General features: G+C 39.6%; 1 protein-coding gene across 3 annotated transcripts in view; it reads left to right on the top strand.

Annotated features, from left to right (window-relative positions):
- LOC148355274 (WD repeat-containing protein 47-like) overlaps nt 1-16,867 on the top strand; it is a 31,662-nt gene that overhangs the window by 13,111 nt on the left and 1,684 nt on the right. For 2 of the 3 annotated variants that reach the window (XM_088350056.1, XM_088350057.1), the window contains exons 8-15: nt 4,515-4,687; nt 8,757-8,930; nt 11,219-11,285; nt 11,352-11,509; nt 13,236-13,405; nt 13,475-13,645; nt 14,766-14,897; nt 16,152-16,370. In XM_088350056.1, the coding sequence (XP_088206182.1) occupies nt 4,515-4,687; nt 8,757-8,930; nt 11,219-11,285; nt 11,352-11,509; nt 13,236-13,405; nt 13,475-13,645; nt 14,766-14,897; nt 16,152-16,370 (1,264 nt within the window). The remainder of the gene's footprint in view (nt 1-4,514; nt 4,688-8,756; nt 8,931-11,218; nt 11,286-11,351; nt 11,510-13,235; nt 13,406-13,474; nt 13,646-14,765; nt 14,898-16,151; nt 16,371-16,867) is intronic. The other variant, XM_088350058.1, reaches the window with a different exon arrangement.

The raw sequence follows: 16,867 nt of genomic DNA on the forward strand, positions 1-16,867 counted from the left end.
CTGGCATTAGTTTGTACGACATTGTCCTAGAAGGCATCATCGCCCTCTACCCTGTTGCGCCCAAAAGGACAGTTTAGTGCTACACCTAAACAGAACACTACGAAATCTCTATAAGTGCAAGGATTAGATATCAACGTATAGACATTTCTTATGGGCCCTACCAAAAATGATGGTAGTGTTTCCATGTGGTGAATTGTAAAGGGTAGAATGTCCTTCAACTAAAAATGTAAACTACATATCTACCCAACATCTGTATGGGGAGAGATTTGTCTCAGTAAGATGGTGGGAAATTATGTTAGTTCCCCTAAAGACTCACATTATGTAAAACAAAAGGTGATTTCTTGACCTATGAGTATTTTTAAAAATGCATGTTTATAAATTATTGTACGTGTATTTTTGCTCTTTTTTTTGTTTTGTTTTTTTGTTTTTTAATGAATGACATTTTTTTAGCCCTAGGAGATGCTAAATAATTCACACTTTCCCTTTAGATACTCATTGGTCAATACCTTTCTATTTGTTTTACATAACATGAGGCTCACTTAAAGGTATGATTGTCCGTCATCTTGTTGCCACGGGTACCCCAAAAAAACAAAACCTTGTGAAAGGCTGGGCACTTCTCAGTAATTTGTATTGTTCCTTGTCTTTCGTAGCACTGGTTTTCGGTTGCACCGCACAATACAGTGGCATTTAGTAGTCAAATATTAAACATTGTCCCTTTAAGTCTTTTATTATTTGCTGTATTTGTATGAATTTATCACCGAATGATTGTCCCAGTCCATTTTGTTTTAAAGCCTGAACAAGCCTAAACCCGTCAATTTGATATGATTTGAGGGACCGAGCCCAGAGCAAATCTGAATCTTCATATTTTATATGTAAGGATTTGGGAGGAGGAGGGGGAGAAATGTTCCTCTGGGCTTGCGGATGCGGGGTGGATTGCGCGAGAGGGGGACAGAATCCATTGTGCTGATCCTTCACAAGGAAAAAGAAACAGAGAACAATGACGGGTGGATAATTTACAAAAATAGTGAGAGAGGAATCTGGCCCAAACCCGAAGGTAACGATTGAAATATTAAACCCGACCTGAATTTTTTGCTGGGCTTGAGCTTAAGCTCTTACCTCTAAAAGGTTGGCATGTATGAAATAGAGATATTTGAGAACAGTGGAATGTTTTTTTTTTCCTCGTGGAAAGCCTAATGTGACCCAATCACACCCAGACCTGAGCTCCAGCCGCCCCCAGGTAAATTTGAGTTTGATACCCCTGGTTTAAGTGCTCACCTTTAGCTGCTCTTGTTGGATTGCTTCAATGAATCAAGACAATAAATAGAAATACCAGAGGTCTTTGAAGGCAGTGTCTTGTCATAGGAATCATCATTCAGAGTTAGTGAGTCTGCGATTCGGAATAGATTCCCCCTGAACTCCTGAACCGTCTCATCTCCATATCGCAACGGCACATAAATCCCTCGTAACTGCCCTGCCGCGAATGTCCAGAGGCACTCGTGACCTGGTGGCAAAGTGGCAGAGGTCATGGGAAGAGGAGGCGGATGATTTGCTGTGGCATCCAACATGGCCGTATGGTTCCTTCATCACTCATCTTTATGCATCCTGGTTTCAGCTAATGGAGTAACGTCTTTTCGTATTGGATGAGGCTTGTGTGTGTGTGTGTGTGCAGGAAAAGAATCTGTGACAAACTTGAAGGGACAATAACGTAGATGTGACATGATAAGGTCCCTGAAAACTTTTTTATTGCATGGATGATGTAGCATAGGGCCTTGAGATGCTCTCTTCAGATATTGTTTATCATATACAGTAAACGGGATTTGGATGACTAGTATTGATTGGCAGTGTTGGGCATGTTAATAAAAAACGGTACCGGTAATTAATTTCGGTTACTAATTGCTTAATTTAAAATGTAACTCAGATTACTGATACCAAAAAATGTATTGGCTTATGTCAGACGGACTCCAACGCAGAACACAAGGAGTCAAAAAACGTGGATGCAATCAAATCCCAACACGCGGCATTTCTTTAACAATGTGAGACTCACTACTGACAAGGAAGAGCGGGACTGGGACTGCCAAGGAGGGGAGTCCTATGAGAGTAACTTCAGGAGGTTGTCTTAGGCGGTAAATGTCTTGAGAAAAACATCTTGAAGAAAATTACATTAGAGATATATCTTGAAGAATTTCTTGGGATGAAGAGCTTGTTGTCTTGGGCAGGAAATGTCTCGAAAAGAGTGGAATGTCGACCAAGCAAAATGGAGTGGAAGACCTGAAAATTTATAGCAAGGGTGGCAAATGATGATTGGGAACACTTGGAGAGAGAGAGAGACTGGAAAATGGGGCATTTCTGCCATCTCTCTCAGAAGGGAAGGGGCTGCAGGCACCAAACCATGACAAAATTAATGTGTTACTCCGCAGGTACCTATTTACAAACCGTAAATACTCACATTCAAGCCTCAAACTCCCTAAAAACTGCTAAATGTCACAGACATTTACGGCTGAATCACGGCCAGAAATTTCTGCCTTTGAGGCGGACGCTATTGGACGCCTTGAGTTCGCCATTCAAACGAGATACAGCGGTGCTTAACACGAGGTCGGAAATTCGCGCGCGGGTGGCAGCGCGAAAAAGTTTTGCGCTGCTTAATTCTTCAGAGCGCGGGGACACAGCCTTTCACGAACGTAAATTTCTGGCCGTGAAGCAGATGCTATTGGGCTCTGTTGGACGTTTAGAGACCGCCATATAGACGAGATGGAGCAGTGCTTTACTCGCGGTCGGAAATTTTCACGTGGTTGGCCGCGTTCAAAACTTTTGAGCTGCTCAAAAGTTTGAGCACGTGTTAAACCGCGTGTCGCACACGTGGTCAACACGAAGTAATGACGCGGAAATGACGCGGAACGACGTGCTCTGGCCGCGGCCAGGGCGTGGTTACACATGGGTAGGACGGGAAATTTCAGCGGGTAATTGTGGGTGGAGCATGGTAATAGCATGTTCTGCGCCTGTATCGCGGTGTTATTACGTGAAATTAGCGTGTTACGCGTGTGACAGTCAAACGCCTTTCTCCGCGTATATACAGCGCGATTTGCCGAGCACACGTCATTTGTGCTCGTGACGTCAAGGTGGTGAACATGGATCCCCGTCAGCGTAGTGACCTCGTCTTAATCCATTTTTATTTCTTGACATTTCTTTTCAAGATAATAAAATAAAAATGATGCCATAGCTTGAAATCTTGATCTTCACTGGACTGTGTCTTGAGCGGTTATGATTTCTACAGCCCGGTGTTGTGCCCAAATCCGACTCCTGTGCAGATTCCTCCCCCCCTCGCGCGAACGCGCATTCTGCTATTCTGCTGCGCTTCCAACAAAAGCGATCGTATTCTATATAAAACGCTTATTAAAACAATAAAGCGAGCTAATTATAACAATTGGGAGATCCTAGTCTATAAAACGCGTTTATTTAAACAATAAAGTGCGATCGTATTCTACAAATTGCGTTTGTTAACGCGGATGCAAAAGTCACCAACGTCAATGTACGCTTCCCACAAAAGCGATCGCAGCAGAATGCGCGTTCACGCGAGGGGTGGGGGTGGGTGGGGGTTGTTGCGTAGGAGTCGGATTTGGGCACAACACCGGCTCGGGAGCTTTTATACCCGTGGTCCACACGAGAAAATGACACAGAAATGACGCGATGAGGAAGCGGAACAGTCGCCGGCGTGTTTTGCGGGCATACCACCGATGAACAGCGGATTGGCCAATTTTGCGCATTTTCCATCGCGGGCAAAAAAAAAACGCAACATTTTAGCCGTGATTCAGCCGCAAATGTCTGTGTGACCGGCCCCTAAAAAAGATCTACATAACAAAATAAATAGAAGATAATGTGTACACCAACCTGTGGAAGCGCTGAAACCATCGTATTTTTTGACTTGTGCAATCTTGAGAGCTCAAGAACGAACACTTAGAAAATCTCTCTCTCTCAAACCACTAGAAAATCTTCTCCACATCTTTTTTTCTCCAGGCATTGTGTACTGCAAAATAATTTAAAAAGAAAAGACTGAAATTCATCACACTTTTACTGTGAATTCTCTCCTCAGGTTTGCCCCTATTGATTTCCTGTTGGTTTGTTGTTCCTGTATAAGTGAAAAAAATCAGCATGCCCGTACTCTGAGCTTGAGACTGTTTTCAGTTGTACTTTTTAGGTGGAGATGTGAGTTATGAGGGAGTATTCAGCATTCAGAGGAGACATGGATACTTGATATGTGGTTAATAAGTAGTAGAATACAGCAAGTAATGGCAGTAGAGTTTTAAAATGTTGTTAATAACGTGTTACAGTACTCATGACCGAGAAAAGTAATTGCGCTTCAGGAACACCTTCCTTTGTAATGTGTTTGTCTCGGCATTGATTATGAGAGATGTAAATGCCAATCAAATAACAGTAACTCTGTTTATCTCTAAAATAAGTCCCACTGCTCATTCTGCTCATTCACCTATTCCCCACTACGTGTTTGTGTTTTGTTTCAGTGGCCTGACTCGACAGAGCACGTGCAGGAGTACTACAGGCAACGTCTGCGTGTGCAGCAACATCTTGAGCAGAAGCAACAGCAGAAACAGCTCTACCAGCAGATGTTGCTTGAGGGTGGAGTCAAACCACTGGACGGGGCACAGAACAACCTGACTGAGACTTTCCTTAATCGGTAAGTAGGTTAAAATAAACAGTGTTCTCGTTTGCCTGCATCATTTTTGCTGGGGACGCATTGGGTCAAATCAACGTGCGTCCCCGGGACGCATCGTTTTTGACACTAAATTGTCATTATTACCCGATTACTTTTTTTTTTTTTTTTTTTTAACAAAGATTTACCGCACTCCAAACTTTTCGTCAGGCAGATCCGCCATTGTTGTTTTGGTCTCGCGCCGATCTCGGCAAACGAGATCTCGTTGCTTCGAGATGACGTCATTGTTGTTGCGGTTCAGTTGTCGAGTGAAAGAGAAGTATGCCTCCGAAAAAACAGCTGGTATTAGGTGCAAATCAACAAAAAATTGGTAATTTCTTCCGTGTCGGTAATAAGTCGAAACATAACACAGAAAGTGGTAACAACGGCAATAATTCCGGCACGAAAAAACGGCGGAGAAATTCTTCAGAAGACCGTGAAGGCAAGGAAAACACGTGTTTTGAAGCGAACGATTCGACGAAAGAAAATAAACAAAAGAATACTAGCAAGAAAAGGACTTTTCTGCCAAAATGGACTAAATTATACTACTTGTTACGCTCTGAGGAGGATGATAATGGATTGGACTTTGAGAAGGCATTACAACTATGGCAGGACAGCAAACCACAAAGAAGATTTGAACTGAAAATTTTGAAGTGATAACTGCTTTGTATTACCAATTTACTGTGATGATTAAAACTGCCTGAATATTTAAATATTTCAGCAATATTATTTTGTACAGTGTACAATATTGTGAAATGAAAAATCACAAGTGATAACTGCTTTGTATTGCCAATTAACTGTGATGATTAAAACTAAATGAAAATATAGATTAATATAATTATTTCAGCAATAATATTTTGTATAATGTACAATATTGTTGTGAACTGAAAAATCTTGAAGCGATAACTGATTTGTATTACCAATAAACTGTGATGATTAAAACTGAATGAATATATAGATTTATATTATATATTTGTCGCCGATTTACAATTTCAACCGCGATAACACTAAATTTTGGGGACCCATAGATCTCTGTTGGGACCCATAGATTTTTGAGCACCCATCACTTTTCAGAGGTAAAATGAACACTGAATCAAATTGCGTATATTTGTAGGACAGAAAAACAAACGTGTGAGTACCAAAAAAAATTGAAGTGCATTGAATTGTCTTTTCTGTCATGAATAACAACGTTGCACATCGTGTATGTAACAAGATTAGACATGGCACTCCATGGGTAAACATTTCATAAAAACTTTAAGAGAAAAAGAAGATAAGGCTATCAAAAAAAAATAAAGGGCAGAAAAAAAAACACTTCCATGTAGTAGGAACATGGGGTGGATCCCTCAACCAATAAGGTCGTCGTGGCACCATTTCCTGTGGTCTGTCCTGGTAAAGCCTGTTAGCGCCCATCCCTTACCAGCAGTGTTACTTCTAAGCTGCGCGCGTGCGCGATTGCGCACTGCTCGCACATCCTTAGCGAACAAGAAAATCTAGCCAGCGCACAAAAATGAGGGCTCAAAATTACTAATTAAGAAGCGACTTAAGTCAAAGTTACAGTGCATGAAGGTTAAAATACACGGGTTCCCCTGACGTTGTGTCCTAAATGCGGTATTTTGAAGTCGAGTCGAAGTAGAACGAAGTTGAGTAAAGTTAGTAGAGTTTGTCGAGAACCGGCTTCTTCGGCTCGGCTCACTAAAAGGAACCGGCTCTTTCGGGTCCGAAACGGCTCTTCAGGTTGTTTTTGCTTCTTTAATCCCAAATATTATGTAAAATTATGCACAAAATGACTTAAAGGAATGGGGGAATAGAACAAAAAAGAAAAAAATACCAAAATGAAAAAGTAGTGAAAAGCTGAAAAAAAAGAAACAAAAGGAAGAGAAAAAAAGAAGGAAAAAATTTGAAAAAAGACAGAAAAAAAGAAAATATTCTTGTGAAAGAAATTAAGAACAAACGACGTGTGTAGGCACAACCTTTGCAATAGTACATGAGTCAATTCATTCAAAAGAGAAAAATCATTTTGCATTGCCGGAAACTCAGCAAAATGTAACTTAATGTCAAATTTTTGGACATGTTTGATAATTAATTATCTTGTCACACTTGGGATTATGGTTGCTCACTGTTGTTTCAAGCGTTGCTCACCGACTTTGTGTGAACGCTCAGACCCCTGGAAAATTAGAAGGAACATTGCTCACCAGGCCAACAAATGTTTGCGGCTGGTCTTGAACCAAGGACCTTTCAAGTGTTAGGAGAATGTGCCAACATATTAGTTATAGTTTTATTTTAATGGATAAACTAATTTAAAAGTAATTATTATTATTGTTAATAATAAGAATAATTAGATTTTCGTTTCAAACATTTATTTTTTTTACTATTTATATAAATGTATTTTTTTTAACAATAATACTTCAAAGTAATACAATTATCTGCCAGTGATACAAGACTGTTTTGCAATGAAGTGAGAAGAGCGTTGCCTAAATTGGATTCAGTCTGCCATCTAGTGGCTATTCTTTACTACCTTGAATATTCTTCTTTTATCCGAATAGAATAGAATTGTCTTTATTGCCATTGATAACAACAGTTATCAATGAGATTAGACAAGGCACTCCAGGATAAACCTGGAAAAAAGACTTAAAAAGGAAAAATAACAGGAACTTATGTCAGAATAAATTGGCAAAATATTTACAAGGTAGTGCTTGGAGACCGGCCCAAGTCGTAATAATAGTGAAATAAAAATAGAAATAGTGCAACACAACATTTAGCAGTAACACAAATTCCCAAATCAATTGACAAATAATTTATGGGTACCCCTTTTAAAATTAGTTTATAAACATTTTGGGTCCATTTCAGAAACATTTTTAATTTAAAAGGCAACAATCCGTGCTGATTAAATTATCAGTAACTATTGTCTTACCATAAGAATGAATTAATGGCATTTAAAATAGTTTAAGTGTAATTTTAAAAGATATATTAACTAATTTATCTATTTATTTATTACCCAAGAACAAACCACATATTTAGGCATTTGTTTAAAGGATGAAAGTACTGTACTTTAAAAACCTTTTTTTACGAATAACTTCTGTACTGTCAAATAATAATTTGAAAAATATGTTGCTGTCTTATTGCACAACTTTATGATTTAAGGACCCAATCCACTTCACTTTACATGATACTTTGCTGCCATCATGTGGCTGTAAGGGAAAACTCCATTGACCTGCATGTTGAAGTCAAGTATAATTTATTTTTATAGCCCTTAATCACAAAAATGTCTCAAAGGACTGCACAGGATTACAATGACACAATTACGTTATCTTAAACCAACATGCGGGCAAGGAACAACTCAAAAACCTCAACGTGAGGAAAAAGAGAAACCTTGAGAAGGGACCTCACAAGTGGTATCCCCCTTTCAGGATGACCAGGGTGAATTACATTTAGCATTACAGTACACAAACATTGTAAACACTAGGTAATATGTTGAAAATTTCTCCGGAAAGTGCATGACAGCAGCGACGCCCCCAGCCTGTAAACTAGTCCAGATTGTCTATGACGGCCACGACGCAGCTTCCCATCTCTGCCAGCTGGTCCATGCTGGCGTTCACATGCTTCAGGTCAAATGCTGGTCCGCTGACTCATCTCAAATGTTCCTTCTCCTTCGTATCACCAGGTTCGGTCTTACAGAGATCAAACATTTGATAAATAGTGTCAGGGAACCAATACGGAGTGCCAAAGACTTGCATGTGGCTCCTGAGCAGGTTTAGCGGGTGGAGAGGTCCAACTTTGTCAGTGATTGAAACCATCTTTTTCTGTTTAGCCAATCCGGACGCACAAGACAATGTGCAATGAAAATGCGCTGTGAACCAGCGATAACTGAAGTGCTATGTAGCGAGGTGTCTCTGTACTGTATATATCGATATTCATTGGAAAACATTAAACATGTCACATTCTTCCTCCTACAGAAACCATATCGATCATCAAACATTTTTGAAAAATCACTAGTGAGGCTCATGCGACTGTTGCTGGGATAGAGTACCGGATTTTTACAGTGATTTCTGTCCAGATCCATTCAGAAACTGGAGGAGATGAATGTTAGCATTGAACACGGTGGAGATGAAATGACCTCACTGGGCCAGCAGTGTAACGGCCTGGCTGATGGGGCAAAGCCCGGAAACTTCAAACCCTCGCCTGGGAATGGTTGCACGCAACACGTCAATGAGTCCACTCTTACTTCAAGGTAATGAATGGTGGTTTGTTCCCTATTTAGTCATGCGATTTGAGTTATAAACGGAGATCGGAATCCACTCATTCATTTACCGTAAATTCTGGACTACACGCTCATATTTTTTTTTCCTACCTTTTTGTGTTTTTGATGTATTACGATGGTATATTTTTTTGTTGGATATCTGCAGTATTTTTGTTGTATTGCAGTATTTTAATGATTTTGGTGTTTTGTAGAAATACCCCGTTAGTGTTTTGTCGTATTTCTGTACTAATTCTGTTGTATTTTGTAGTATTTCCATGGTATAATTGTTCATTTACATCTGTAGTATTTTTGTAGTAAAGTATTAAGTAGTTTTATCTTTGTAGTATTTTTGTCATATTTCCAGAGTAGAATTTTTGTAGGATTGCTCTAGTTGTATTTTTGCAGTATTTCTGTTGTAATACTTTTTCTGTAGTGTTGTGTGTTATAGTATTACGAAATGGTATTTTTGGAGTATTTCTGTAGACGTAGTTTTGATGTATTTCCAATGCAGTATTTTAGTATTTTTTTTGTAGTATTCCCATATTATTGTTTCGTTATATTTCTTTAGTATTTTTGTAATATTACTATAGTTGTGTTTTTGTAGTAATTCTGGGGTAGTATATCTGTAGTATTTTGTATCATGGTATTTTTGTAGAATTTCTATACTATTTTTTCTTTTTTGAATAAAAGCAAAATAATATATATGGTCCCTGTTTAAAGTACTATATTTTATATTTAGATTTGTAGTGCTTTTGGAGTAATTCTGTAAAAGTTTGTTGACACATGAAAGTGACATTGGGGACAAAGTTGGCACTCAAAAAGTTAACCGCTCTTTGAGGCCTCCTAGTGGTTACGGGGCCCTAAGCAGCCGCTTATTTTACCAATGCCTGTATCCGTGTGACACAGCCCTCATTCATGTTTTCTTTTTGCGCAATAATAAATATGTGAGCACCTTTGCAATTCCAATCTCTAATAGTCACATGATCGAAAAACACGTGACTGAGGCAAACTAGGAAGAGAATAAAACGATGCAGCTGAAAATGTCACTCCCCATTCCTTCCTCATTCCTAATGAGTTCGCACCGAACGGCTCTCCAAAAGGTGAGATAAAAATAAATTGGCAAGGTGGGAAATAAAGCATAATGGTTATTTGAACTATTCAGCACGGCAGGGCAGTGGTTAGCGCGTCCACAGCACAGTTCTGAGGTCATGAGATCGAATCTTCCTGTGTGGAGTTTGAATGTTCTCCCCGTGCTTGCTTTTCTATTTTCATGATGACAGATGAGGCACAGCCTAACCAGCCTCCATTGACAATAGGTTTCTGGTACAGATTTGTCATTCTTTTGTGTGATTGTTTTTATTTTGACAAAATAACAGACAATTTTCTTAAAAAACACACACACACAATCAAAAAGAACCCTAAACCTTAAGCTTCAATGCAGGATTCACAATAATTTTCCCGCAACGCATAGATGAAACGCTTCGGATGGGGAATGCTTCATTTTGAATTGGAAACGGGGCGGCACAGGGGCTAGGTGGTTAGTGAGCAGCCCAACGGTGCGATGGTTCAGGGTTTAAATCCAGCTACCGCAGCCTCCCCGTGTGGAGTTTGCATGTTCTCCCTGTGCCTGCATGCATTTCTTCCGGGCACTCCGTTTCCTCCCACATTCCAAAAACAGGTTAATCGGCCGGTCCAAATTGTCCATAGGTCTAAATGAGCGGGTGCGGCACAGTTCTGAGGTCGTGAGATCAAACATTTCTGTGTGGAGTTTGCATGTACTCCCCGTGCATGTGTGGGTTTCCTCCGGGCACTCTGTTTTCTTCCCACATTCCAGGAACATGCAAATTAGGTTAATTGATTGGTCCAAATTGTCCCTAGGTGTGAATAAGAGAGGGAATTGACTGTCCCTGTGTGCCCTGCAACTGTCTGGCAGCCAGTTCAGGGTGTCCCCTGCCCACTGCCTGAAGATAGCTGGGATGGGCTCCAGCACCCCCGCGACCCTACTGAGGATAAGCGGTGCAGATAATGGATGGTTATTTGAACTCAGTTGGTGATTGTTAAAATATGCCTAAGAGAAAATATCTAACACTACAGTTTTTTTAAGGACACCTCAAACGATGCACCCCACTTTTAAGCCAGCAGCTTAAGCGTTTTGTTCTTAAACTTGCACATGCAGCCATTTAATCAGGCGCGCTCTGTAGTCCCGAATTTACGGTACATGTGAGTTAACAAATTGAATCACAACTGTTCACAAGAAATGTTTGTGTTTGTCACAAAAGTGCTACAGAGAATGTTAGAGGGCAAGATGATTGCAGCAGCCATGTGACCCGATGCACAGCACAGCAGGTAATTTACACACCTAAATACACTTGATAGAATCAAATAAATACACAATGTTTCCTCTGTTTCAAGCCAGGAAAAGCCAAGATGCTGTTTGTCAAAGTGAGTCAACTGGAAGACACACAAGCAGTGCGATCTGTTGCCTTCCATCCTTCTGGTTTGCTTTATGCCGTTGGTTCCAACTCCAAAGCTCTCCGAGTTTGTGCATACCCCGACAATCTAACAACAAGGTAAACTTTGTTAAAAACATTTTGTTTTTTTATGGCCTTCACTGAGGATCTTTCCTCATATTTATTATAATAAATAAAACAGTAATTATAGTAATAATAGTAATACATTTTCTCCCTCTGGCATTTGTTCATTTTAAAGGGATGAAGAGAATGGGATATGAGGGAGATTGGAAATACTGCGTTTAAAACTATGGTTAACTTGTTGTTATTGTTGCTATTATTATATCAGAACTGTTATTATAAATAGTATGTTTATTTTTATTGTTGTTATTATCATTGGTGCCACGGTGACATTTGGTAACTAGGCGCATTATGACGTTGAGGGATGGGTATTGCGAAGATTAGTGTATAAAATATGTGGTTATAGTAATTATTATAATTATTGTCATCTGACCTATGTAATAAGTATATCCACGAGATTTTGTTATATTAGACATAATAGGAAAGGAGGATTTGTAAAATGTATTTAATAGGGAAGATAAAGGGGTAAGAAAAATAAGCATCTACTTCTGCCTACCCCTTTTCGAACATGTTAAGTGACATTATTTTGTTGTTGACTCATTATTTTTGTCCTGTTTTTATTTTAATGTTCGAAATAAAAGTATTCATTCATTCATTCATTCATTCATTCAAGGGAAAGTATGTAGTCTGTCTTCATCTTGCGGGCTGCAACTGTCCCGTATTTTAAGACCCCTGCTTTAAATATCTATTTACAATATGTTTTCGTGTATAACACATCCATGTGTAACGTGAATCCTCAATTTTTTATTAAAAATTGGTATAAAATTTTCTTTCACATTTCTTCATCTTTAACTAAGCATTGTACGTGACATATGTTGAATACGGGCAGCCATGATTAAAATATTTTATTGACAACGTAAACTAGGAACCCAATACATCTGGATTACTAGTGGTGGTGGTTGAGAGGGTTCGAGTCCTGTTGCATCTGATGCTTGATGATTGTGGTCGGCGATATTTTTCAACTGATGGTAAAACCTCGAGTATAGCGCAAACACAAACTTTTAGGTAAAGGAATGTACGCATTACACAAAAATAAACACGGTATCCCTTGAACAAGCTTAGCTATCTAGCACATAGTAAATTGCTTTATCTATTTCATCAGACTAGAAAGAAATACACAAACACACAAAGTCAAATTTTACTTATTGTAAGTTTGAATATTCTTATTTTACTAGAAAGAAAACAAAATGTCTGGAAATATGAAAATTTACAATTAAAATTTGCAACATTTAGGATCTGACACTCTCATTGCCGCGACCCAGGTTCAATTCCTGTTGCATCCAATGTTTTGCGTTAGCAATATATTTCGACTGATCAATAAATGCACAAATACAAGTGCCGTAATACTGTGTGTTATACATGAATAAACACAGCTCCTGTGTGGAGTTTGCATGCTCTCTCCCGTGCTTGCGTGGGTTTCCTCTGGGCACTTCGGTTTCCTACCACATTTCAAAAACATGCATGTTAGGTAAATTGGTCGGTCCAATTGTCCTTAGGTGTGAATGAGCGAGTGAGTTGTCTGTTTCTGTGTGCCCTGCGATTGGCTGGCAACCAGTTCAGGGTGTCCCCTGCCCACTGCCCGAAGATAGGTGGAATGGGCTCCAGCACCCCCGTGACTAAACTGAGGATAAGCGGATGGATGGATGAATAAACACGATACCCGAATTTGAGAACTTTTGAAATGTACTTTTCTCTACATGTTCAGCAACCCAGATGTTGTCAAGTCGGCTTCAGTGCGCTTCCGAAGGAATAAACACCACAAAGGTTCCATCTACTGTGTGGCGTGGAGTCACTGTGGACAATTGTTGGCCACTGGCTCCAATGACAAATATGTTAAAGTTCTTCCTTTTAACGCCGAAAGCTGCAATGCCACAGGTACACATTCGTTCATCCGCATTCAAGCGAATCAGGAATTTGACATGGCACTTCAATGACATCATCCAGGTCCCGATCTGGAGTTCAGCATGCACGACGGGACCATCAGGGACTTGGCTTTCATGGAGGGTCCCGAGAGTGGAGGCTCCATCTTGATTAGTGCTGGAGCCGGAGACTGCAACATCTACACCACCGACTGCCAGAGGGGACAAGGGCTTCATGCCTTGAGTGGACACACTGGTACTTGACCTCGAGATATTTTTTTTTCTGGTTTGAAAGGATTAGGATATATGCTTAGTCAAGAACTATAAACAAAATTTATACCTATGTTCAATTTAAATTCTGCTAACTGATATCAGGAAACTTATAGGATCAGTTGGATTTAGTGAGGGACAGATGTAGTTCCTTGATGCGCTTGTGATCATATTCATTCATCTCAAATAATGGCACTCAAGATCAGAATTGGGGGCATTATTATCTAACAAATAAACAAAAAGTAGCGCATTACTCTGAAAGCTACTCTGTGGTTATAAATTACCGTATATACTGGCATAGAAGCCGACCTCCTAAAACTGCTTTGAAATAGCCACATAATGAAAAAAAATAGAAGAAAATATGTACACTAATCAGCGGAGGTAAAAAAACTTTCATACTTCTTGGCTTGTGCAATCCTGGGAGCTTGCAAACGCACACTTATCCGAGACACTCCATATCCATTTTGCCTCTGGGCTTCAAACCACTCGATGATCTCCTTTTCCATTATCAGGTATTGCCTAAGACGTCTTATTTTTTTCTCCAAAAATTCTGTATTGCAAAAATGTTTTTTTAAATAAAAAGACCATAATTCCGCTTACATTATCAGTAAATTCAGTGTTTGCGTTTGCCCCATTAACCAAATATGTGCATTTCAGATGACATCCTGATTTCCGTCTTTTACTTTTCTTTATTCAGCTTAGAAGCATGTATACAGGGTAGGGAGAATATCTCAATGGGAACTCACGTACCAGCACCATAACTGTATTCAGTTGAAATTTTTAAGTAAATATATGCCTAGTGCCAACCCATTAGGGATTGTTGCCAGCAGATTGAGGGTTTTATTTGACAACATGAATGATGCAGGGGTTCAATATAGATAGATAGATAGATAGATAGATAGATAGATAGATAGATAGATACTTTATTCATCCCCTAATATGTCGCGAATGATGCAGTAATGCAACATGTAGTAAAGAAATTTTAGCAATTTTATCAATAAAGCGTACTCATTCCGGGGAAAAGTATATGCATTTTAGGAATGTGTTTCTTTGTAACTCTTTAGCAAAGTATAGCATATCAGAGACTGACTTTTGCTTTTGAACAGGCCACATTTTGACCCTGTACACTTGGGGAGGCTGGATGATCGCGTCGGGATCCCAGGACAAGACGGTCCGTTTCTGGGACTTGCGAGTTCCAAGTTGTACCCGTGTTGTAGGTACCACTTTGCATGGCTCAGGTAAATTGACTACCGTAATTCATGATATTGTGCACTAGAGCAGTCGACTTTTTTCTTCTTTATGTAGCCTTACATATTGTATAGAGAACGGTGTCTAGAGAATTACTTACTTTACATAAGAACAGTGCTTCTGTATTATTTTCCGTCACGTCCCTCCTCGGAAAAAGAAATCCTCTCGGGCGATCGTTTGTTTTTTTTTTCAAGTGATCACATAACATTGGTGGGGGCAAAACAATGATTGCTCGATATGACTGGTAACTTGTCATCTCCGACCGTACTTGTATTATTGTTCGTATGGTAGGCAGGCTGCAAATGGACCACAGGCCTGGTTTGGACACATCCAAATTGCAAAAATTGTGTCTTTTCTCAAATACAGTGATCCACCCAAAAATTAGGTATGACTTCTACAATAATAAAGATAATTTTGTGTTGAACCTGAATGATTAGTCGTATTGTTTAAAACCTCTTTTTGATAAAACTCTAGCTTTGGTTAAACAATCCCATAAAATAGTGTCATTTAGTTGTAAACATGCCAAAATTGTTTGCAACTACACAAAAAGAATTGCTTGATTTTATATGAAACAACCCAATTTATGATTTTTTTATGCCCAAAACAACCAAGAAAGTTAGTTCAAATAGATCCAAACATTAGATCAAGAATATTTGACCCAAAGTGGGCTATACGGCAAAAATTTTAGTAGGTAATCACAGATTTTTTAGGGTTTTGTTTTCGCATTTTTTTAGTCCTTTTTTTAAATCAACGTCCCTAACCACAACATATTTCACAGGAGAAACTTCACATGAGAAAAATTGAGAATAACTGCTCCAGTTCCATTTACATATGTATTTTTATAATCAATTAAATTTGGAACATATTGTAATCAACAAGATGGCTGTTCCACAGGCGCAGACACACAAGGCGAGTTGACAATTGTATTGGAGGGCAGAGAGAATAAAACACATGGGAGGACAGCAGAAAACGTATGCAAAAATACATATTCCGTGACACTCATGGCTTGCAGGTTACAGGAAGTCTTGAGTCGGGTTACAAACACGAGTCTGGGGATCGGGAAACAAGTGCAGGCAAGACATCAACCTGGAAAGCAATGAACTGACAGCTTCTGCTGTTGGCACAGTCATTATTAGCAGGATTGTTAATTTGCATCAGGTGTGGGTGCTTAAAGGCATCCTCCTGCCAATCATCTGGAGGACTGTGGTGTGCTGGATCCTAATAGCTGTCTTGTGTTGGCTCAGGTAGCCCAGTGGTTTCGGTGGCCGTGGATCCCAGCGGGCGTCTCCTCGCCACGGGCCAGGAGGACAGCACCTGCATGCTGTACGACATCAGAGGAGGCCGCATCGTCCAGACGTTCCGGCCTCACAGCGCCGACATCCGTTCAGTGCGCTTCTCACCAGGGGCCCATCATCTTCTCACCGGTTCCTATGACAACAAAATTGTCATCAGTGATCTGCAAGGTAGAGCAGACGTCAACTCAGACTGTATTGTTGTACCATCATACAAGATTGATTCATTCCAGGATGGTGCCCGTATCTGAAATTGCTCATGTAATGAGTAAATTTTCACGATATAAAGCAATAAAAAATTAATCAATGCGTTCCTGTCCTCCCAAAAGCATCCAAGTTAACCCTAAATAGCTACCAAACATATCTTCCCGGTCACTAAAAACACATTCAAATAGAAGTTAAACATTATAAGATACAGTCATAAGATAAATAGGATGACATTGATAAAATAAAATGTGGATTTATTATAAGCACTTACCAATAGAGTGCCATAACAAAGTGTGCGCGTTGTGCGGGAGAGGGTGGATGGGGGTGTTTGAAAGAAGGAGTTACGGAGATCGCATATGTGTCAAGTTCTAGCCTAGTCAAGTCATGTTTATTTGTGACGCCCATTTTCACAAGGAGTCTTAAAGGGCTGCACAGACTACAGATTATTGCAAACTACAGAC

Source organism: Urocampus carinirostris, chromosome 12 (genome assembly GCF_059441175.1).
Source record: "Urocampus carinirostris isolate Australia breed hairy pipefish chromosome 12, RoL_Ucar_1.0, whole genome shotgun sequence".
Lineage (NCBI taxonomy): Eukaryota > Metazoa > Chordata > Actinopteri > Syngnathiformes > Syngnathidae > Urocampus > Urocampus carinirostris.